We start from the raw sequence: 24045 nt of genomic DNA on the forward strand, positions 1-24045 counted from the left end.
TTTTTTACTTAAAATTCTAGTTTACAAATCTGTTCAAAATAAGAAAAGTTAGCGAATTTATATAATTACAAAAATCGGATTATAATGATGCTTGGATATAGCCAAACTAAAAACGACACTTTCCGAGTTAACAGTTAAGAAGCACCTGAACATGCAAATGAAATTCAAAAGAGCGCAAAGATTTGTATAAATCTTTTTTAATGAAATTCAAATGCGAAGTATCTTGAGAAGAAAGACGTCAGTAGAAAGAAGAAGATGAATAGAATCTCTATAATTGTGAGAACAGCATTAATTAGATGCAATCACGAGTCACTATGTAATCTATGTTGACAATTCCTTTAATTAAACATCACTATTCGAGAGTAGATATGATAATTGCTATTCTAGAGAAATTATAGAGAGAAAGAGAAAGAGGGAGAAAGAGCGAGAAAGAGAGAGAGAGAGGGAGGAAGATATTTGCCATACTTAAAATTCGCAGACATTTTATATATTTACAAGACAAGATCCATACATATGACTATACATATATACACATTTGGCAAATTGTTCAAAGGTCAAATGCCGATCGTGGCAGTCTGCTAATTACAGCTCTTGCATCTTGTCTACAGCAGGCTATATTTAACGACGTTGTCAATGACTGTTATTGATGTTCCTAAACGTGCTTTATGTAAACACCAATAAAATTCGAAATTGTATAATATGTACACATTTCTGCGATCCTCAAACATATGCAATAACTACGATGTTAACAATTATAATGCAAGTATTTATATAAAATAATCTCTTATATAAAATAATAATATAATCTTTGTAAATATACAACATATTATATATAGCATCACTACTAATTTTTCAAAAAATCTTTCAAAAAATTGACATCATTTTTTGTGTATTTCAAACTTTTAATTAAAAAATATGAAGTAATTCTGACAGTTAATATTGAATTGAAAATAAAAGCAAGGTTTTGTAAAAAAATGTATTAACGCGTTTGTAAATCTATAATTCATCTAAAATTTTGACTGTTATATGATTCTATGTTTATTAAGATTTCTATTTTAACACCTTTATGTCTGGAAGACTATCAGCATAAATAATACATGAATGAAAAGAAAATAGAGTTCCATCTCAGATCTTAAGAAATTATACCAACCTATTGCGCGCGAATGCGGTCGATTTAAACGCCACTGAATAATTCATTTTAATCGCGGTCCCCAAATTTATTTCGCGTTTCTTGTAGCGGAAAATGCAGTTGAACATGAAATGTACATTAAGATCGCATTATAATCGTTTCTCACTTGCGTTATTACACACTATTTATATGCGGGATTTGTGATTGTATGTGCAAATTAAAAGAATTATGAATGACATCTGTGTTATGAATCTTTTTGTTACAGCTACTTTTTCTATCTTAAATTTGATGCCACATAATCTTCTTCGCGACATCGAATAGAACTGATAAGATTCCATAATACGAATATATCCTCAAAAGAGATTGTTTCTAAGATTGATCGAGATTTTATATTCGAAACTATAAATGTCATCATAATTGTCACCAAAAGTAAGATAAAAATGTATGAAAAAACAGGCAATGAAATAAAATTTTCATAAAATTAAATAAAATAATATAAATAATTAAAATAATAAAATTACAACTTCATCAACGATACATCAAGATAATAATTATATTTGGCATCTATTAAACTGAAAAAGCAACTTACTGTTGTAGAAATTTTTTTTTAAATAGAGCATATTGACCATCAGACGAGCTTTAGTAAAAATTCAGTCTCAGATTTCGAAAAGCAAAGGATCAAATATATAACGAGCGATGCATTTTCGATCAACCATAGTGCAGATATACTCGACTCGTCTCTGTTAAAATTAGAGATGTCCGAGAGAGTGTGGGAGACCATAAGCTCACTTTCGTGCTGTGGGCGCCCTTCTGTCTCCGGTGGCCAGGCAACAACTCAAGTGCGAATAAACTGCAGGTACATCCACACCGATGCGGCATTCATGCACTTTCCGACACGCGCATCGCATGTATATGTATATGGCCAGCGCATTATATGCACCGTCGTTTTGTCTTCGCGATACCATTATGGCGCCGTTTCCATTTATACGACGATGGTTCTGGGATACAGAACGCGGTCGAGTCCCGTTATTCGCGCCTTCGCCACGGGTTTCAAGAAGAAAGTGTTGGCGTATCGCTGACTGTGTTAATGCTCCGAGAAAAATGCAAGCTTTGAGGGAAGAAGTTATTTCTTGCATAAATTACGTACACACATACTACTCCAGTACTCGTCGCGTCAGACTTCATTGACTTCACTAATAGCTACAATCACAATTCATATACAGGGTGAAAAAATATGTAATTTGCAATTAACAATTACACATTTTTTTTTTAAAACAACTATGTTTTTTCTTTACACCAATTGATTCCTCTCATTATTTTGTACATAAAAGTATTAAGGTAAGATAATCGAAAAATGAATATTTTACAAGATATTTTACGGTTTATGTAAATTAAGAAATTTATTAAATTAAGAAATTATTTCAAGCCTCATAACTCGGAAAGTACTTAATGAAAACTAACTTAATTATAGTGTTTTGGAAAGCTCTCGAGATAAGCTACAAGAATATGTAATAAAAAATAGGCAGTTCCGTTTAAAAAATTGAAGGTGATCTTCACGTGACCTTCAAGTAACTATTCAAGGTCAAATTAATGACACCATCTTATGTCCCTCTTGAAACCATACAACTTTTGTCTGAAACATTTTTGCTGAAAATGCTTCGTTGAAGAATTATCGAGGTGCGTTTTTTAAAATGGGACACCCTGTATATGTTTTTTTGTAGCGTAAAGTGCGTTTCGTAATAAAGGGAAATATACGTCGCCTATTCGATATTACTTTCGGCAATCACGTGACTGAAGGTCCAAAGAGGAGCTGGCGAAAAAAATTGAAAGGAATTTTATCGAGAAATGCGGATCGGAAAAAAGCGTCGAAATTTTAATTGGGCGCCCGTGCGTTGAAAACTGCGGGTGCGATGATAAATGATCAGATTGTGTAACAACGACGGGCGAAGGTATTGTAACGCGCACAAAGCTTGGAGCATCGACAGCGCGCGAGTAAAGCGTGTCATGGAAACGCGTGGTGTGTATGCTCTTTCGCTTATGATACCATGACAATATCGTATTATTGGTCGATAAGAAAGCAACGTTTTCATACCAGCGTGACTATTCGTGCCAGCCGACAGTACATTCCGCGGGGTTAAAATAGGTCTAAGCACGATGAAGGACGGAACGCGGACAACAACGGGGACACGAAGATTGAACACAACAATGATATTCCTTATTCTATCCTTCTGTTTACCCTTCAAACGCGAATTCTTTTCTTTGCTTGCTTAAAACGCTCCTCGCCGAAATAATCAAAATCTAACCGTGCGAGATTTGATAAATTCGTACGATGAAAAACGCTAGGAAACAGATGGAAATGGCAATCTATTCGAATATAAATTGACCAAACTGGATTGGTTCGCTAACTAGTATACACGAAGCGCTTCGTGTTTCAATCCGGTGGTTGATTAGTGATTGTTAATTCGATATCTATGCGGCTCTTTTGCTCCTACGTGAACTACACGTGGGAGTATACAAGGGAGGTATATATTTATTTATTTCATATATTCGCCATTTATATTACAATCGTAAATTAAACTCTACGGATTTGATTAAGGAAGTAAATGACAGACTATTAAATACAGTGCTTCTTACGTTAAAGTTTTTTTTCGATTTATTATTAGTTTTTTTATTATTATATAAGGAAACGTACGTTAATTTAATTTAATTTAGAATTAGATAAACTACATAAATTTTTAAATATTCTATCTCACACGTGACTTTAATAATGACTTTAATATAAAAGATATAATTAATATATATAATAATACTATCTCGAAAAAACAATTAATATATTTATAATTAAGAAAATACTGTATATTGTAATCCAAAAAAGGCCATCGCACGAAAGAAAGGGGTATCCGGATATGCAAAATCCCTTGAAACACATAAGTATACATAAGCAGGATATGTATTTACGTTTAATAATCTACGTTTATAATCCCCTTAACTTGCCGTTCATAATCCTCGCCTATGTTCGTGTCAGGGCCGCGTGTTCTGCCCCTATGATAATTAAGTCTATTTTACCTAAAATCCGTCATACGCTTGTGCTCGTTTCGCTTCCATAAAGCTCCACAAAAGCGCTTCTTCTGATGTTTCGAAAGGGAACCAAAAGAGAGAATTTCATTAGTCAATAATTATTTCCTTTAAACTTGCGATTAACAAAAGAGTTATTTGCAAATTAGCGTATAAGAAAAATATTACATTGAAATAACATATATATTGTAATGTTATTGACAACCGATCAAACAAAGAGTTTATTTATCAAATAATCGCAACAAATTCAATTGTGACACATGTACGTGTCTAATTAATTTATATAACCGCATTCTCACTGTATAATTACACAACATTGTTTGTATATTGCACATTATATAATTATACAATATTGTTATACCGAGTTATTTCATTTAGATGCGGCGCACAAATAATGTCTTGTCTTAATAAATATTTAAGCTATCGCGAATAATATGCAGAATATCCCAGAATTAAATTTTAATGATATATTCCTTAATAAATTTTAGATATATTTTAGGGGAAATTTTAAGAAAGAAGATTATTATTAATTATAGCTTATTAGGGAAAATTGATATACGACAATAAATATCTTGAGTATTAAAAATATTAAATCAAATCTTGTTTTCTCCCAAAACACAATCATCTTAAATGCAAAAAATATAAACAAAAATCTTTATCACAAAATCTACTTTGACTAATGAGTCGCCGAAATCATACGATTATCTAATATATCTTTTATCGTTGGGTTATATTTAATATCTATAGATTGTAGGCTAAAAATCATTAACCTAAAAGTATATAATTAAAGAAAAAGAATTAAATATACGTGTAATAACACGTATTTTAAAAAAGTAAATAATTATATTGAAATTCTGCTGTCGTGCTTTATTGCAGTAGCGTGTACTATAAATCCATTATCACGTTATTTCCTCTAACAATATAATGACAAGAGAAAAAATGTTTTTTTTATTTAAAAAATCACTGAATATTACATTTTTATCGATTTTGGAAACCTGTATATTTTAGATATATCTTTTACTGCTATAAAAAATATTTTTAATATTACTAGATACATTCTAATTACTCTATTTCTCTTTCTCTTTTCCTCTCTCTTTATGAGAATAAAATAAATTTACATAATTTATATGCCCCTGATACTCTTTCTATTATATGCTACTGACATCCCATATTTCTAAAAGCAAATAAGTAAAAAATTAGCACAAAATATGTTATTGTATTAAATAATTAAATATCTCGAAAAAAAGAATGTTTAAAGCTTATGTTAAAAACTATCATTACACGGTATCTGGAGCTAAAGTAATTTAGTCCACAAAGACTTCACATTATCATATATATATATATATCTTCACTTAATATAATAAATCTCTGCAGTGTTCTGTAGCGCAGCCTCTCAGTTGTAAAAAAAACGCGCAATGGGACTATCTACCTTTCGTTCCCATCATGAATAATAATTCAATATCATTACGGTCCGATGATATCGTCGTTCAACTACCCCCTCGTCGTGTGCCGTTGATTACTGAAAGCATTATCGGTCCCAGCCGACTCATTGCGTCGTCGTTTATGCTTACAGAGTCGTGAATGCTCCAGGGATACTACATATGAAGAGTATGACCTGCTCGTCTTGCCCAAGCGAATCGCTACGAAAGACAGTTCACGCCGAAACCCTGAACGCTATTTTAGCTTGAGCGTGGAGGTAAAAGATTGGCAACGAGCGGGAACGAATCATCGATGATGGCGGGAGACGCTCGCGATGAAATTAGCGTACCGAGGGGTACGCGGAACGTCGTCGTGGTCGTCGTGGTCATTACGGTCATCTTCGTCATCACATCCGCATAAAGTGCGAGACTCTGGGCATCTATACAACGCTGAAAGGCATCTTAGATAGCCACGTTGCGACAGCCATTAGCACCGACAGCCGTGCTATTAGTATTGCGTAGCTTCGTCCGACGTGTTCCGCATGTATAATAACTGAGCACATATAACTTCCTGTTTTGCGAAAGCTCTCAGTTCATTCGATCGTCACGAAAATTTTCGTCAGCGTGACGTCACGAAAATTGAAAAATATTTGCGAAATAGATGCGTTATATATGAATTTGACTGAGAGAGAAAGAAAATGGAATATTAGTGTATGCGTTATATTTTTTCTTATTATTGGAAAATAATAATTTGTGTCATAATGTTACGTATACATATAAAATTCAGCAACTTTTTTTTAATCTCAGCTTGCTAGAAACAGATATATGTAAATAATAAATTAAATGCAAAAGTTGTATGTGTAAATGTATGTTAATTAATTACCAATAGATTTGTAATGTTTGTATTGTTCTAATTTGTTTTAATATAAACGATACTCTTTTACAATTACTATGTTATTTTATCAATTATGTACGTGTGTATGTATAGCATGTATGGCATGTATAGCATTCTTTTTATAAAGTGCTATGTATATGTATATATCGAATTACACATATATAAATTAAATTTATCATACTATATATATCATGCAGCAAGCTTTCAACAGGAACATATTACATTTACGCTGTATTAAATTCAATATATTTTGTTTCGTGCAGACCATTAATCAATCTGATCCACTGGACTGTTAAATTCATTTACAATCTGAAGAAGGTTTGTGTATGTGCGTATGTGTATATGAAGCAAATGTCGATTATACATAAATTCGTTCTAAACACAAATGTTTTTCAAATATATTCTTAAATTATTAAATTGTTCCCCTTACAGAAATTATTAAATTTCTCCTACAGAAATCGAGTATTATTATTATATGTATTATTATTATATTATCTACCATATATTGTGTATTAATAATTATTTATTATATATTGTATTAATTATATATTGTATTATATTTATTATTATTATATTATCTACCATATTGTATATACGAAAAAAAATAAGTTCATTTTTATTAAACTAGTTTTTGTTGTAAAAAAAATTTAAAAGTAAATCTAAATACATATAACTTTCTTTATAAATTAAATTAAATTATTTACAAATTATTTATATATTTACATGTTTTAGCAGTTTTGTTTATTTAACAATTATTTAACAAATTTATAAGCAATCTTAAAATGCACACACACACACACACACACACACACACACACACACACACACACACACACACATGTATATATATATATACAGGGTGTTCTAAAAAGGTATGTCAAAAATTTAAGGAGATATTCCTCACACCTAAAAAATGAAAAAAATGTTATATGGACATAGGTGCGGAAATGCTTATTTCAGGAGTTATGTTGAAAATACTGTTAGCTGTATTACTTACACAAGGAAAAATTTAGGAATCATTATTGTAGACGACAATCATTTAATTAGACTTATTTACATTTGGTTTTAATGTAACCTTGAGTATGTTACAATAAATGTTGAAAATGTTCACCATTTTCCTGAATACAAGCAGTGACACGTCGACGCATCGATTCACGGGCACGTTCAAAAATGCCTGGCGTACAGCGGATTGTCTCGCAACCTGCAGTGATACGGTCACGAAGATCTTGAATATCACGCATTGGTGGCATTTTTGAACGTGTCCGTGAATCGATGCGTCGACGAGTCACTGCTTGTATTCAGGAAAATGGTGAACATTTTCAACATTTATTGTAACATACTCAAGGTCACATTAAAACCAAATGTAAATAAGCCTAATTAAACGATTGTCGGCTACAATAATTAATCCTAAATTTTTCCTTGTGTAAGTAATACAGCTAACAGTATTTTCAATATAACTCCTGAAATAAGCATTTCCGCACCTATGTCCATATAACATTTTTTCATCCTTCAGGTGTGAGAAATATCTCCTTAAATTTTTGATATACCTTTTTAGAACACCCTGTATATATGCCACATTATAACGGATAAGTTATGTACAACAGGCCGCCGAAATTTCTATGCATCTGAAACTTGTCACTACTGAAACTCATCGTAAAAAGGATGTTATAAACTTTTTGCAACTATGCAATATCGGCTTACGATTACTATGACGATCAATCGAACAGCTACAAAGTGAACAAAAGAAAACGGAGGCATAATGTGTCGTCCTTGTGAGTTTCGTGAAAAAGTGGAACAATGTATAGCGTATAGATTATAGATTTTACCAAGAATATAGATTTTGCTTGTGAGAGCGAATAACGACGTATTAAATCACGAAACGAGTTCGATTCAATTTCGCATACTCCAGTTTTATCGTTTTTGCAACGCGTTTTTGTACAGCTGTGAATGACATTTCGCGCCGAGGAACGGAATTTAGAGCTGAGTGCAGTCAGGCAAGATAGTAGTTGGACGGTAAATTAAAAGTGCATTTATGTGTGAGTATCGATTAAAACATTCCATGCTCGCATTCGCTAAAAAAGAACTCCAATAGTAATAATTTGTCATGAAAAATTACTGGATTTAAAACGCCATTGATATTTTTATTTACTTTTATATTCAAATTCATAATTGATATTTGAATAACGATCGAATAAATCTATAAAATCGTACTTGATAAATTCACTGTATCATTCGAGAAGGTATAAGGTTCGTGAAAAAGTAATATATTATACACAATAATGTATATGAGAGAATAAAATATTTGATTATTCTTCTATTATTCATGTTATAAACACATTTGCAACAATAAAATGGGGATGTTCGATATACGAACATTCTCATTTTATTGTTACAAATATGTTTGTCTTTAGTTCTGATTGAATCGTTAAAACGAAACATCGAACTCTTTGCGATAGAATTATAATAAAATAATAATCGCATTCTTTTGTTACTCGTTCGCTTTACTCAACCTCGTAACCAACCATCATCGCACGGCAATAAACGTACAAAGCAGCATCGCGTTAATCCAATTTTTACGACGCCATGACCCTCTTTCTCCTGCGCGACATTAGTTTAAATTACGGAAAAGCGCATGAAAACCCAATTTCGCAAGGCACCGGGTATCACGTACAACAGCTGTAACCCAGTTTCGACGGACGGACATGCATCTCACTGTGCGCAAGACGTGAATGAAAACTGTTGTGTCACAGTCTTGCGTTATCTCAACGTTCTTCCCTTGTCTGTCTTCTTCTTGTTTTCTTATCGTACCTCTTTCTTTCTTCGACCAATCGTTCCAAGCCCGGCTTTTTCCCTTGACTTTCATGTAATTTTAGTGGATACTTCACTTCTGGGCAACTCAAGAAGAGTTGTTGAAATCTCATTTCTCATCTGCACTACGTACTTCGCTTAGTCGTCTTATGTCTACAGAAACGTAAGAGAAACTAATTTACTACTTAGACGACGTTGCTACTTTGCTAGAAATAAACACAACTACCGGCATGTTAAACTAAGCTTCTTCCATAATCGAAAAGATTAAGAAAGTATTTACAATTTCCGACAGAGAAAGGTATTTGAAACAAGCTTCTGCAAAAGTCTCTTTTAATATGTAAAAAATAGTGTGTAATTAGATCATTATTACGTTAATATATGATCATTCATTATGTCAATATATAATTTAATTAAAATAATTAATATATTGGAATACCATTTATATTTAATTTATACTCAATTGGAATACCATTTATATTACATTCATCTTATGAATGTAATAAATATCATAAAATTTTAAAAAGAATCAATTAAAGAAAGATAAAGGGACGATGTAGCCTTGTGAAATAATTATAAAAATTGCAAGGAGATTAAAAATCAGACTTAAAATATTAAAATCAAATCGGGAAAGAAGTTAAAAATATCAGAAAATTTTTCAATTACTTAATGATTATAACTCTTTTTAAAAATTCGGTAACTTTTTAGCATAATCATTATGCGCATTGTCCGTACTTGTTAGAAGCATTCAATTTATCGCACAATGAAGTGAACTAACTGGCGAGTTTATGCATTACCTTCAGTTCCATAGACGATGAACTCTTGAAGCGATAACCGAGCGTAATGCTTACTTGAAAATCGATATGGTTGTTTACTCAAGTTGCACAGTGCATGAACATTACTGCGCATATCCAACTTTCTATATTATTTCTATATAATATTCATCTTGTCTATCTTGCTAAAATCAGTTAATACGCCATACGTCATACGCACTACGTCAAAATAGCATCCGCAGTATTATCACAGTGGATAATTGATGATAGTCACGAGACGCGTGACTAATATATATATATATATATTTCCGTTTAAAAAAGAAAATAAATATATTAAATAAAACTAATTAAAATTATCCATTTAATAAATTTAAACAGGCAATACAATAATAAAAAATTTATCTTTCTCGCGTTTCTTCCTTAAAAATCACACATTCCTAGTTTTTATTTTCGACTGTTCCAATTGTGTGCAAATTTTAATTTTTACGTTTAATTTTCTCCGTTTGGTATATTAAAAAAATTGTATATTAAAAATTGGTATATTAAAAAAATTCGACTAATATTCGAATAATTTAAAATTTGACTTGGGTCAGTGATATTTTCGTACAGATCGCTAAACATTTACAGATTTGTTCACTGAATATCACGAATACAGGTCTGAATCTAATCTACGTATTCGACGAAGCGGTCATCCATCCAGTGGATGCCAAAATTCGAAAGTCCGAGCGAGCCGAAAGCGCAGCGCGTCACTTGACAGCTGCATAACGCAAGGTTACGCGATCATGCACGTGGATTATGATCTGTGTCAAGTCGGTTTAATTTTACATGCGACGACGCCATACTGGTATAACATCGCATTTCTCAAAGATTGGAGGGCGTCACTTTCCAGAAATTTAGTACCGTCGAATCGCTCAACCGAAATTAGATCTGCTATTACGCGCGCACACATCTTATCAATAATTACCCATTTCCTTCGGATATGGGAGCTATCCCCGGATATATCCGAATGATAACGATACCGACACCGCTAACATATAGATCGGAAACTGATCTGTGTAATGTAGTTTGGGAATTAAATCTGGATTAACTCTACGATGAGCCGACCAATTACAAGGATTTCGTAGTTAATCTTGCTTCAACTTTCAGCTCACGTTGTAGAAATTGACGTCGAGGGCACGCTTGCTTAAACATCTCGGAAGCGGACGGATTTAATGCGCCACCTGAACCTCCAATGCAAAACCGCGATGCAAAACCCTCATTTAACGAAACTAAATGAGGCCTATTCGATGAGATAGTAAGCCTGCACTTCTTTAGATTTCAGGTCCAAAGGTTCCGGCTCCATCTTTTTTTTCTAATATCAAAAAATGTTTGTTTATGTCGTAAATGTACAGCCAGGAGGGGGGTAAATATATATATTTTATATTAAAGACAAGAAATCAATTTAGTAATTTACTTAATATGTACAATTAAGTATAATCATAATATGATTTCTGCAAAATTTATAAGATTGTTGATACGTTTATAATAGCGGGAAAAGCAATTCTTTTACGATTGTCTGTTTTTTACATGTACAGAACGAATTATAACTGAATCTTGATCTGACAGAAATGTATGAACGTTTTCTGAAACTCTTCTCCCTTTTCTTTGCCGCGCACGTTTCAACTATTCTTTCCGTATCTTTTTCTCAGCCTCTTCGTCGCCGCATTGACAGAAGCTCCTCAGCCTGAAAAAACTGTTTGGCCTGGCGGTTTCGTTTTGCGATACTTGGCGTATCGATCGCGCCAGGTAGGTTGGTCGTACTGAATTAAATATACCAGTAGATACCTCATGAGACAGTCGCGACGGATATTCTGTAACTCGATAAGTCCTAATGCGAGAAATAAGACTCGTCTCATCGACTTAAAGATGTCGCAATTGTGGCTCCGTATTTCTTATTGAATTATAATTGGAGATTATAAAATGTATGAGCGTTATACATTATATTATATATTGTAATTATTTTCATAATCTTTTTTCCATTTAAATTTTAAATTTTTATTTTATCTTTTATGATGTACAGTTCTATTTTCTTTCTTTTTCTCTTCTTTTCTAATTGAGTGTTAAAATAAAAACAATTACTGTAAGTAAGGTAATTATTACCAATTAAAAATTAATAAAGCGAGCTGAAGATAAAATTAAGGAACAAATCAAATTAAGGAAAATTAAAAAAAAATAATAGTTGTATACATGAGCATAAGAGTAACTCTTTTTCGATAAAAGAGATCATTTTTATATGTGTTCTTTATATAACGATTCTTTCGATATTATTTTCATTTATTTTCGAGAAATTGTTTTTTATTATCATGTCTCGACGTATATAAAGAAGTAATACATCTTATACGTTCTCCTTTATATTGCTCCCGCAGGTATCTCCTTTTATCGGATCCAAAAAACAAGGTACCTTGAGATTTTTCTTCTTGCCTTGCCCATGTACTATGACCATTCCTAAGTCAGAAGCGAATATATAGAGAGACACAATAGGGATCCTATATAACTCAATATATACATATAATACAAAAAGCCACGAAATGAAGTTAAAAGCCACTTCAATTCGAGAGTAGATAGTTAGAAAATCAATTTTTCTTTCTTTTATCAGTTAAATTTTCCATGATTATTATTTAATGTAATTCGCAGGTGTCATTTGGCTGTTATATGCAACTATGTCGTATAAAACAAATAAATTATTGATAAGGAATTCCGGTTATAAACATTTATATTCTTTCCACAAAGTATCAGATTCACAATTTCGCTTTGAAATTCTTCAACATCAACATTTTGCCATGAAATTTTTTGTTAATTCGCTTGGCAATTATTTTATCTTTCCTCGGGAAAAAATTTGATGTGCCAAATTCCACGAGTACTCTTAGAGTTGTTATAGAAACACGGCATACCTTTCCGACGCTTAACGCGAGAAAAAAGAACGGTTAATGTACTCGTGGTACTTTGCGACCTAAATAATGTAGTTTTATTTAATATATAATTATATACAGAATGTCCCAGTTTCTCAAACACAACTAACTTTATCTACTTTTTCTTAATTTGTGGTATTGCTTTTATTTTCTTTTCTCCAACAAAATTTTAATTATGTGATTTAGTTCCGCAAAAGTTAAATTTTTCCAATACTTTTATAAATCGTCTAATTTTTAGATTAAAATTTCATTAAAATAATATTTAACACAGAAAATCTAACTTTGTGCGATTTCTAATCACTTAATTTATCATGTCTTTTTATAAAAAAAAAGGATTGACGCGTCAAATTGATTAAGCAAGCCATATCCAAAATAAAATATAAAACACTTAGGATACTTTGTATGTACAGAGTGTCAGGGCAATCTCTCTCTCTCTCTCTTCCCAAAAAAAGTTCTTGTAGTTTACCTCGAGAGCTTTTCAAAACACTATAAAAAAGTATTTTTTTATCGAGTACTTTTCGAGTTATAAGGCTTGAATTAATCTCTTAATTTTACATAAACTATAAAAAATATCTAGTAAAATATTCATTTTTCGATTATCTTACCTTAATACTTTTATGTACAAAATAATGAGGGGAATCAATTGGTGTAAAGAAAACACATAATTGTTTCGAAGAAAAAATATGTAATTTGCAACTAACAATTATATATTTTTTCTTCGAAACAATTATGTGCTTTACACCAATTGATTCCTCTCATTATTTTGTACATAAAAATATTAAGATTAGATAATCAAAAAATTAATATTTTATTAGATATTTTATGGTTTATGTAAAAATTAAGAAATTATTTTAAGCCTCATAACTCGAAAAGTATTCGATGAAAAAATACTTTGTTATAGTCCTTACCTCTCGAGGTAAGCTACAAGAGCTTTTTTTGGGAAGAGATTGCCCTGACACCCTGTATATATCTGTATATACGTAGCTGGCATATCGATCGATCGTATCTTCGTCGTGCTGAATTAAACATAGCCACGTCCGAGCAAGACATCAGTTGTTCTGTAACTCGATGAGCTTTAACGCGAAGAAAGTAAGATTCCGAGACACAAACTTGAGAACTGACAGTGAGTTGTACATTAAAACGACAATAGCAACCAATGTTCGACGGTTTATTCGCATTTATATCAGCATCCATGCTGAAGAAACTTTTCTCCTGGATAATGTTATCTTCGTCGCGAAGGTAAATGTCAACGACGTTATTGACGGCTAAAGTGCATCGACGTGATGATTGCATTGAAACTTATCTTTTGCGTCAATGCAGTCAAGAGAACAAGAAATTTTTAGAGTTAGAATATTCGATTGCCAAGAATAAATCCCATCGACTTTCTAGACGTTAGATCGCAGACGAATACATCTCAGCGGTATCATTATTGTCTTTTATTCCTTTTTTGTCTTTTTATCTCTTTCTACTTCGCGCACATTGTCCGCGATGACGTAGTTCCGTGATAGTGATGCGCTCCGACTTTCCTAACAGTTCCGTCTCGTTACCCGCTTTCATCGATGAAAGTAAACGTGCCGAATTGATTCGCTAGAAGCCGATTTCACGAAATCAATTTAGGTATCAAATCAAGTTTAAAGAATGACCTTGTAACAAATTGGCATGCACAATCAACTTTGATTCAACTGTTGAGCAATATTAGGGAATTACTCCGGATTATTGCGCTATGAATTTATCTATGATGTAATAATTATTAAAATACTAATAATTATTAATAATATTATTTATAATATATAATAATTAATTGCGATATCGATAAAAAACAGTAATTATAAATTATCTTAAAATCTGATAAAAGAGAAAAAAATATTACTGCTAATATGTATTTATGCTCACAAATATTGACAGAATATAATATGTGTAAAAAAACATTTTACAGATGTAAAAATCCATCCAATACTATTAAAAAAAAAAAGAAAGATCAGAAAAAAAAAGAAACATTAATTTTTATATAAAATTCTTCTTCTCCAAGCTGCATTAGTTATTCTAGTTTTAAAGTATTGATGTTATCGTGACCTACTATCCCATTTCCTTTGCAAAATACCGCGCATGCATTTTAACAAGCGACAGCATTTTAACAAGTAACATTGCGATAAGTATCTTTACTGCGTATTGTTTAATAATAGGAAGGTTTGTATCAATATTATTCGCGCAACAAAGGATTTGTGCGCGTATATAATAAATCGATCACATGTATGTGCAGCAAGTGTAATAAGAAGTACGTGTATGTTACGAAAAGAAGAATTTTGAATTTATTGGTTTTCCTTTTTCTTTATATTTATTTATCTTTGAGCTACTTGTATCTGTATGTAACTACAAGAACTCTTAACGAGAGAGAGAGAGAGATCTAAATATTTCAATCACATTATAAAACAAGAAATAAATTCATTGAATTATACAGGGTGTCCCGAAACTACCGCTTAATATTTTAAAGGCAGATTCTCTGGCCAATTTAAAAACGATTTTTCCTCAGCGAAAATGTCGAGGGAGATTATTTTTTGCATATTCCCAATTTTTGTCATCATGTATCTTTCTAACTAAGCCTTAAATTAAAATTTGATTAAAGTAAACTCTACCTAAAATTAACTAAAGAATGTGACTTTATTAATATTTTATTCCCATAAGCCTTAGTTTGCGAAAAACCCCTTATTTTTAATCGTTTATAACTCGAAAACTATTAGTGCCGCGACATTTTCGCTGAGGAAAAATCGTTTTTAAATTGGCCAGAGAATCTGCTTTTAAAATATCAAGCGGTAGTTTCGGAACACCCTGTATTATACTGACAAGAAAATAAACATTCTTCTTAGTCCATCTTATAATTTCTTATAACATGTGTGAGTTGCAATTATGGCGAGAATTGTTTAAAAATTTTAAATATACGTACACATATGCACATATAAACGATTAAGATTAAATTTTAAACGATGATTTGATGACGTATTTTTCACGAAATTAACAATTTATTTATTAATAAATTATCAAAAGTAATTTCATCTATACTTTATTTATCTGAACTTTTATATTCACATATTTTCTTGCATGTCTACGCATAAAATACTAATTAGAATACACTATATTCGAATTGGAACAAACTGAAGACATTAACTTCTAACACAAAAACGCGATACAGAGCGTTGCTTCAAAGTAGACCACACATCACATAAACGAGAGTTGGGGAAACAATTCATATAGTTGTCTACTATCTCGTCATTCATTCGATTTTTCTCCGCAAATACGTATAGAGAGAGAAAGAGAGAGAGGGAGAAAAAGAGAAAGAAAAAGAAAGAAATATTATATATTTCAGAAACATAAATTTTACTATAATATTCCCGCACGGTTATGTATAAACACCATGAACTATTGAAAAAAGTCTAGTTTAAAAAGGTCTCGCTAGTAATGTCAGACAATGCATTTGCGCAGTCAACGAAATAAAAAGTTGGCGATCAGGGGATAGTTTAAATATTTGAAAAGTTCTTGGCTTCGAAACGAACGTACAGACGCAAACATATATTTTTCGCAACAGTCAAAAAACGAGAATTGATATGATAATGAGGATCAGCTTGACGTAGCATAAGAAATTCTCGCATAAGAAAACTAGAATTTGACGTAATTGAGTGAAAATAAATTGAATATAAAATGTAACGTAGATAAATATCGTTAATGCGAGCAAAGCTCGTATAAACAGTTGCCAACAGTTCTTGTTATCAAGTACTTTTTCTCTGAGTGGAGTTGAACAAAAAATTTAAGAAACTTGGCCATCAAAATAAATCAATTATCGTCAACTTCTCATTATATTACATTACTAATATTCAAAAATATTTTAAATTAAAATTTAAATGTTTAAAATTAATCGTGTGAATTAATTAATAATTTTACTCGCATGCGTTAAAAAAAATTTTCTACTTATAAATATTTATAAATTTTATTCTAAATTTTATATGTTTAAAACATAGAGATTGTAAAGTATAGAGACACAAGAAAGTTCCGAATATATATCAGTATATTGTTAAATCCGCTATTTTTGTATTCATTTTGAGAATCTCATAAAAATGTTATAGATATCATTCGAAATAAAAATAATAATTTAAAACACTTCATTCAATATTCATTATCTAATCTTCGTGTCGAACAAGTGACATTCTTTACTTGTTCGAAATTATTGCATAAAAATCAAAAATTCAGTTGATGCATGAACTATTCTTTAAATAAATATAACATTTCTCTCATTTCTTATTTTTTAACATTACTCTTTAATATTTTGTTTACAAACCGTTTTTGCTGCATACCAGTTTATGAAATAACTTCACAATTTATTATTCGTGCTTTTTTCTTTTATGCAATATTGTTTTATCTCTTAAAATGCAAATAAAAATCAGAAAGTTTAAATTGAGGGAAAATACAAAAAATGCAACACATTGCTTAATAAAATATCGCAATAGAAATGTATTCTATGATGAAAATTCTCTATGTATTCTAATATGAAAAGACATTATTTTCTTTTGCAATAACTACACAAAAATTTGACATCAATTAAACTATGTATGATGTTATATTGTGCTATAACGCAAACTCCATTACCACAGTTGTAAAATAAACTTCTCATTAAAGGGATTATAGTATAAAATGTTATAGAAGATAGGCTCACAAAATTAATGCGAAACTTGTGTACGATATTCGACCGCATATTAGGCTTTGTCGTAAAGTGGTAATGGTCAACGTGCTACCAGACAAGGGTCGATCGCTAATTGATCATCAAATATACTCATAACCAGTGTCAAATGATTATCTAGAAAAGAACAATTTTTTTACTAATAAAGCTATACATTCTCTCACATAAATGTTAAAAAGATTAAAAATAATTAAATCTGTTTAATTATTAAATTAAAAAATGCATAATAATTAACATTTTATTACACTAAATTTTTTATTTTTTTCACTTTTCCAAATCTTCTATATTTAATAATGTAGAAGAAATGTAATCAGAGTCTAGACAAATATAATTCAGCTACAGATTATTTATCATAAAGAATATTAGAATATAATTTCGCCGATGTCTTCACCAATAAATCCTACCATTTACATCTTGCTATCGACTGGGTTTGAAATCCGAGATTGGAAATACAGTAAAGTTCTTATTATCCATAGTCGGAATATAGTTGCCATCTGTCGAATTTTCGATTTCGCATGACTAGATGCAATCTCTGATGTTTAACTCCACTTACGAGCTTAGCAAATTTTCGCAAGGCCATACTATCGGTATCCCTACATCATTGAAAAATGCGGAATAAGCACAAGATTCAATTTTTTCCTATAGCGATCAGAAAAGCCACGAAAGCCATGTTGCTTCTCCTCGTCGGAACCCTCGAAAACCATTTCGACATAAAATCGCGAATCTAAATCGCACCACCCTCCCGATTTATGTTCTCGATAGAACGAGGGCCTTACCGGCTGGCTATAAAATTTGAATAAAGCTATTCGTAAATTGGGCGCAGCCTTCTCCCACCACCCGACTTAACACATTCAGCCGGGAGCAAGAGCGAGGGTGTAAGAAGCATTCTTGGAGGGCGCAAGAAGAAAAATAGCCGGAGGGAATAGTTACGGTGTCATTCGAAGAACGAAGCGTTATTTCGCGAGCGTTGAGAGCCCCGAGGCGAGAATCGAGAGAGAAAAAGAAAACTTTCGGCTCAGACCCGCTAATGACGAAAACGCACGTTTAGGGTGAAACACGCACTGCGTAGAAACTACCCCTCTACCTCGGGACCGATGCCGTGTCTGGTTCCACGAACGAGAACTGGGTCACCGGCCACGTACACTCGTACTCTCGTTACAAGCCCGAGGCTAGGAGTCTCGTGTGCGCGCACGCGCGCGTACACGTGTAAGTGGCCGCGAATCTACGTGTATACACGTTTCGTCACCAGTTTTCACCCTCTGCCGCATCCGGGACGCGCGACGCCAATTTTCGTGCGTTCGGGGAAAAAACGGCGCGTGGTACAAATGGAAACGAGGGCTCGAGTCCGCGACGAAATTTTTGCCGTGATATCGAGTATTCGATACGAGTCAGATCGAGATCGAACTTTGAAACTGAATTAGATTTAAACGACAGTTCGATGCCGACCCGAATTTTCGGTAATGGCATCTCGTGACTGGTACGATCTGCACGGAACAGTTTTAATCTGTATCTCACTCGACGCCTCTTCCTTCCTCCCTCCTGTCGACGCTCTTATTGAATTTTCTTTGAAATCGGTTTCCTACTTTCTTCGACGTACAATCTATTTAATAGAATCGTATTTGATTTTCTAGAAACCCAATTACGAATAAAATTTAGTGGAGAATTGTAGGAGAAGAATTTTATCAAGCTCGTTAATTATATTTGTTGTACAAATAAACTTCAAATCGAAAGGTCTTTTTTAATCAGAATTTTTCTTGTAAATGTTGTAAGCGGCAATTGTAAAATTAAAATAATTTAGGAATATATATATATTGCTATATTAAATTTTTAAAATATAAAAACAAGTTCAATTACATAAATTATAAAAATCGTTTTCCAGAATTATAAAAATCATTGTGACAGAAAATATTTCAAATTTTTTCAGATATGATAAATATCTTAAACGTGAATTTACCTGCTCTATTTGAGTTTATTATTAGTCCTTGATGTTATTATTAGTTTTTGAAGGCCAACAAGCAACATATACAAACAAGTAATGTCAACGTATCCGTTATTCAATATTCAAAATTCTTTATATTTAAAAAAATAATAAACGTTATTATTTTCTTGCTTAAGGTTTTTTATTCCCGCGTATAAACAAAATTAATTATTGTATTGCAATAATAATGTTAAATCACTGTCAAATATTTTCTAAAATAATTAGATATATAATCAATTTAATCCTTTCTGAATCAATATATCAATATAACATAAAATATAATATAATATAAATAAAATATAAATAAAATATATGTACTGTTATATGAAACAATAGGAAAATAATGAATAAAAGACATATATATGTCATTTTGAAACGTATTGTGTTTCTTGTAAGCCAAAAAATAAAGAGATAAAGAGTAGCAAATCTTGACTATATGATGAGAATAATAAAATAATTAGATTTACAGAAAATGCAGAGGATAAACAGAAATTTTTGTAAACAATATCGATATTATCTCTATTAATAAATTCTTCCTTTAATTATATCGCGTAAATATTTATTAATTCAGTATCGCGGGAATCGATAAAAATGATTCATAAATAACGAATGCAGTGAGAGAGATATGACATAGGTCACGTTGCACACGCGAATTAATTTAACTTCAAAATCTCTCGCGAAATACTGCAAATATGACACGCGTGACATATTACTGCACGCCAGTATTTTGATTCCGACCGTTTCATACATCACTCTAACGATCGCAAATATATGACGCGAGGAAACACGCAATAATCAAGTAACAAACTCACCAAGATGCGTCCAGTGGTGGTCTGCCCGGAAATCAGTTCGCCGGCCCAGTCCTTGGCCTCGGTCATAAAAGTCCCCTCGAACTCCTTGCCCTGGCGGGCCGTCTTCTGCTCCTTCTGCTTCGGGTCATTTGGAGATAGTTCGGGCTCCTTGCGACAGCAGAGGAAGGCGAACGCACGCCAGAGGAGCACGATCAGCAGCCCGGCAAGGAAGGTGAAGATGCTCGACAGCAGGAAGCACCACCATTTCCGCTCCTTGAGGCAGTCTTCTACCGGGGGCTGCTCGGTCGTCCCTTCGGTCGTCATCCCGGCGGATCTCTGCTGCCCCCGGGTCACACATTCACCGGCGGCTATCACAATCAGCGGCAGCTGCGACGGCCAGTAGGGCGCACTTTATGCGCTTCATAATTTCGCGCCGCCTCCGGGGATGCGCGATGCGCCACAAGGACCCCGTCAACGGTCCGCTTCCGCGTCCTCGCGATGCCACCACGAGATTTCGTCAGCGCGCGTTAACTGGACAATCGAGATCTTTTTTTCTATCTCCTTCCCTGTCACGCACACTCGCTGGCGCCTCAAAATTGCTTTCCTCTCTCTCTCTCTCTCTCTCTCTCTCTCTCTCTCTCTCTCTCTCTCTCTCTCTCTCTCTCTCTCTCTCTCTCTCTCTCTCTCTCTCTCTCTCTCTCTCCCTCCCTCCCTCTCCCTCACTCGCTCCCTCTCGCGCGCACTCTCACCCTCTCAATTTCTCATACACACACACACACACACATACATCTTCTCACATTCTCTCTTTTTTCCTTCTCTCTTTCTACGCACTCTGTCTTTCTGTCCTTCTTACCCTCGTTTCTTCGATCCTCTTATATACGTCTGTGTCTACTCGCTCCGAGAATGCTTCTTCCCTCGCTCGTAAACGCTCTCTATCAGAGATCACTCGATCACTGTCGTCCTGGCGACGCACTGTCCGACCGATGACTCGCTATGTATTTTACACGAATCTGCTCCAATAAGAAACGTGTATCGATGTTTTCGTTGGATACGCAAAACACACCGCCGATCCAAATTCGGTGTCCTCGTCCTTGACGAACGCGCTCCGCTTTCTGCCCCCGTAGCCAAGCGTAGGAACACAGCCGCGGTTCCGTTCCGTTTCGTTTCGTTTCGTTCCGTTTCGTCCTGGTGGCGAGAGAATTGGCACCGCGATTCGTTCGCACCACGTTCGGCGGCAGCTGCTGCCGCCGCCGTTGATATCTCGCGAGTATCTCTCTCAGTCCCGAGAAAGAGAATCTGGAGCAACGGAAAACAACAGGGAAACAATCCACTGACACCACTACCGCCTGTTACACTACGCGCGCTTTAAATACATAAGTACGATGCGACAGATACTTCCGTTTTCTTCGCGCTTATATATATATATATATATACTCGCTCGTATATATTTATATATATGTATTTTTTTTTTAATTTCTCTTTATAATATATAAGTATACGCATGTACAGTGTGAACGTAGTAAACGCGGTTCGCGATCGCGTACGCGACGAAACGCGAGGGAGAACGCGCGACGACGACGCGGACGACAACGACTATTTCTTTCTATCTGCGACCGCGCGCGCCCGCTCCTCTTAACCTAATCGGCTGAGCACCACCGACGGCGACGACGACGACGACGACGACGACGACGAGGACGACCGAGTGTCCCGACGACCATACCACTGCTCCGCAGCAATCAATACGCAACAATGGACCGGGACCAATAAGCTCGGAGCTTATCCTGACGTAGACGCACGCTCCCTCGCTTCGGCCTACCCCTACCATTCCGCACGCGGTCAAATTAGTACGGGCGCAAAACGCGCGGCGGCGCTGCGCTCGCGACCGCGGACCGCGGCTGCGCCAAAACGGACATAACTACTTCGGAATGATGTGCAGGGGGTTGTCGCAAGACGAGACTTACAAGCGATGAAAGCGCGCGCGATTATTCAGCCAGACTTTGTTATTTACATTTTTGAAAAATTCTTACAAATTCTGTGATTTTTTTCTCGTTTCTTTTTGTTGCGTCTCGTCTCAGAACAGACTTTACATACATATATATATCTTTAATAAAAAGAAATTATATATATATATATATATATATATATATATATATTTCTTTTTATTAGGGTTCAGATACGGGTTTGACGACACTTACGAAAATAATATCATGTACAATCTATTATCGATCGGAAACGAGGATTATTTCTAAGCAATTTGTCTATCTATGTACATTATGTGTTTTATGTGCTTATTATAAAAATAAATTTTTAATTAATTTACAAAAGAATATAATAGAAGCAATAAGATATATATAATTCCCAGCTATGTCACTTATGTGTAATAAATTTTCTATTATTACAATTTTTCTGTTTTATATACCTTGTTGTAAATAATAAAGATAATTATTTTAAACAGATATCATTCCAAAATCAAGTGCTCTTTTCCCTGAGTTGCTATTTCAAACTTCTTCATATTTTATTTTTTCACTATTATAATCCACTAATGTCAATATCATACACAATTCGATATATAAATTTTACCTTATATTCTAAATGAGATTCCTCTTAATAATATATGATGTAGCAATAAAAATGAACTTGCTTATCACGTTCCTTGAAAATTCAACTTTGATGGAGACAACATGTATTTGAAAAAATAAAATTTGCGTTAGTAGCGTCATCTATTGTATGTTAAAAAACGATTTGATAAAGTGTCGATAATAATACTGTATCATCCCAAATTTAAATTAATATAAAGCCACAGAAAAGCTATAAAAAAATGCTATAAAATATTATTAAATTATTAAATTATTTTTAAGTATTACTTTCAAAATAAATAAACAATATTGCTTTCCTGTGAATTAATAAAAAAAATATTTATTTTATATAGGTAAAATGTAAATTAATAATATTATGTCAACAATAAAATTAGATATAAATGTACAAATTATTTTCTGAAGATCTTTATATATAATAAAAAAATTTATGGAAAATTCAATAGTTGACTTTATTGTCTAAATACAAAATTATTTTCTAATATATTTTTATTAGTTTCTAAACTTAACAAATTTCACAACTTGAACTTAGTCGACAATTTTATTATAAAATTGATTTTATACATTATTTGAAATTTTCACATATATGATATTTTCACATATATTTGAGAATGTTACTGACTGCCGCCATAGATTTAAAGAAATAGGGCCTTGGCACACAAAAATACGTAAGCAATAAGACGTGAGCAGTAAGAAAATCGATCAATCGTGATCAAACAGTAAAGAAAGCAGCCATATTAAAACGTAAGAAACCCGATTTGTTGATTTCCTTACTATTTACGTCTTACTGCTTACGTATTTTTGTGTGCCAGAGCTCATAAGGCTCTTGCACAATGCTAGGCAACAGGCAATAGGAATAGAGAATAGAAACTATTCACCAATAAATACGCGGAATAGAAAATATTCGCCAATA

At 33.2% G+C, this 24045-nt stretch overlaps 1 protein-coding gene across 50 annotated transcripts in view; it reads right to left on the reverse strand.

Moving 5' to 3' along the window:
- The window catches only part of Slo (calcium-activated potassium channel slo), a 103026-nt gene extending 80721 nt beyond the window's left edge, over positions 1-22305 (reverse strand). For 24 of the 50 annotated variants that reach the window (XM_083091463.1, XM_083091468.1, XM_083091449.1 and 21 more), the window contains exons 1-2: positions 21392-22304; positions 20560-21069 (exon numbers count right to left, since the gene is read on the reverse strand). In XM_083091463.1, the coding sequence (XP_082947589.1) occupies positions 20560-20862 (303 nt within the window). In that variant the 5' untranslated portion in view covers positions 20863-21069; positions 21392-22304. Of the gene's footprint in view, positions 1-20559; positions 21070-21391 lie in introns of all 50 variants that reach the window. The other 26 variants (XM_083091487.1, XM_083091483.1, XM_083091484.1 and 23 more) reach the window with 4 other exon arrangements.
- Between the last annotated feature and the right edge of the window lie 1740 nt (positions 22306-24045).

Source organism: Camponotus vicinus, unplaced genomic scaffold, assembly GCF_025532165.1.
Source record: "Camponotus vicinus isolate PSW18456_S1 unplaced genomic scaffold, iyCamVici1.0 SCAF_2, whole genome shotgun sequence".
In the NCBI taxonomy this organism is placed as follows: Eukaryota; Metazoa; Arthropoda; class Insecta; order Hymenoptera; family Formicidae; genus Camponotus; species Camponotus vicinus.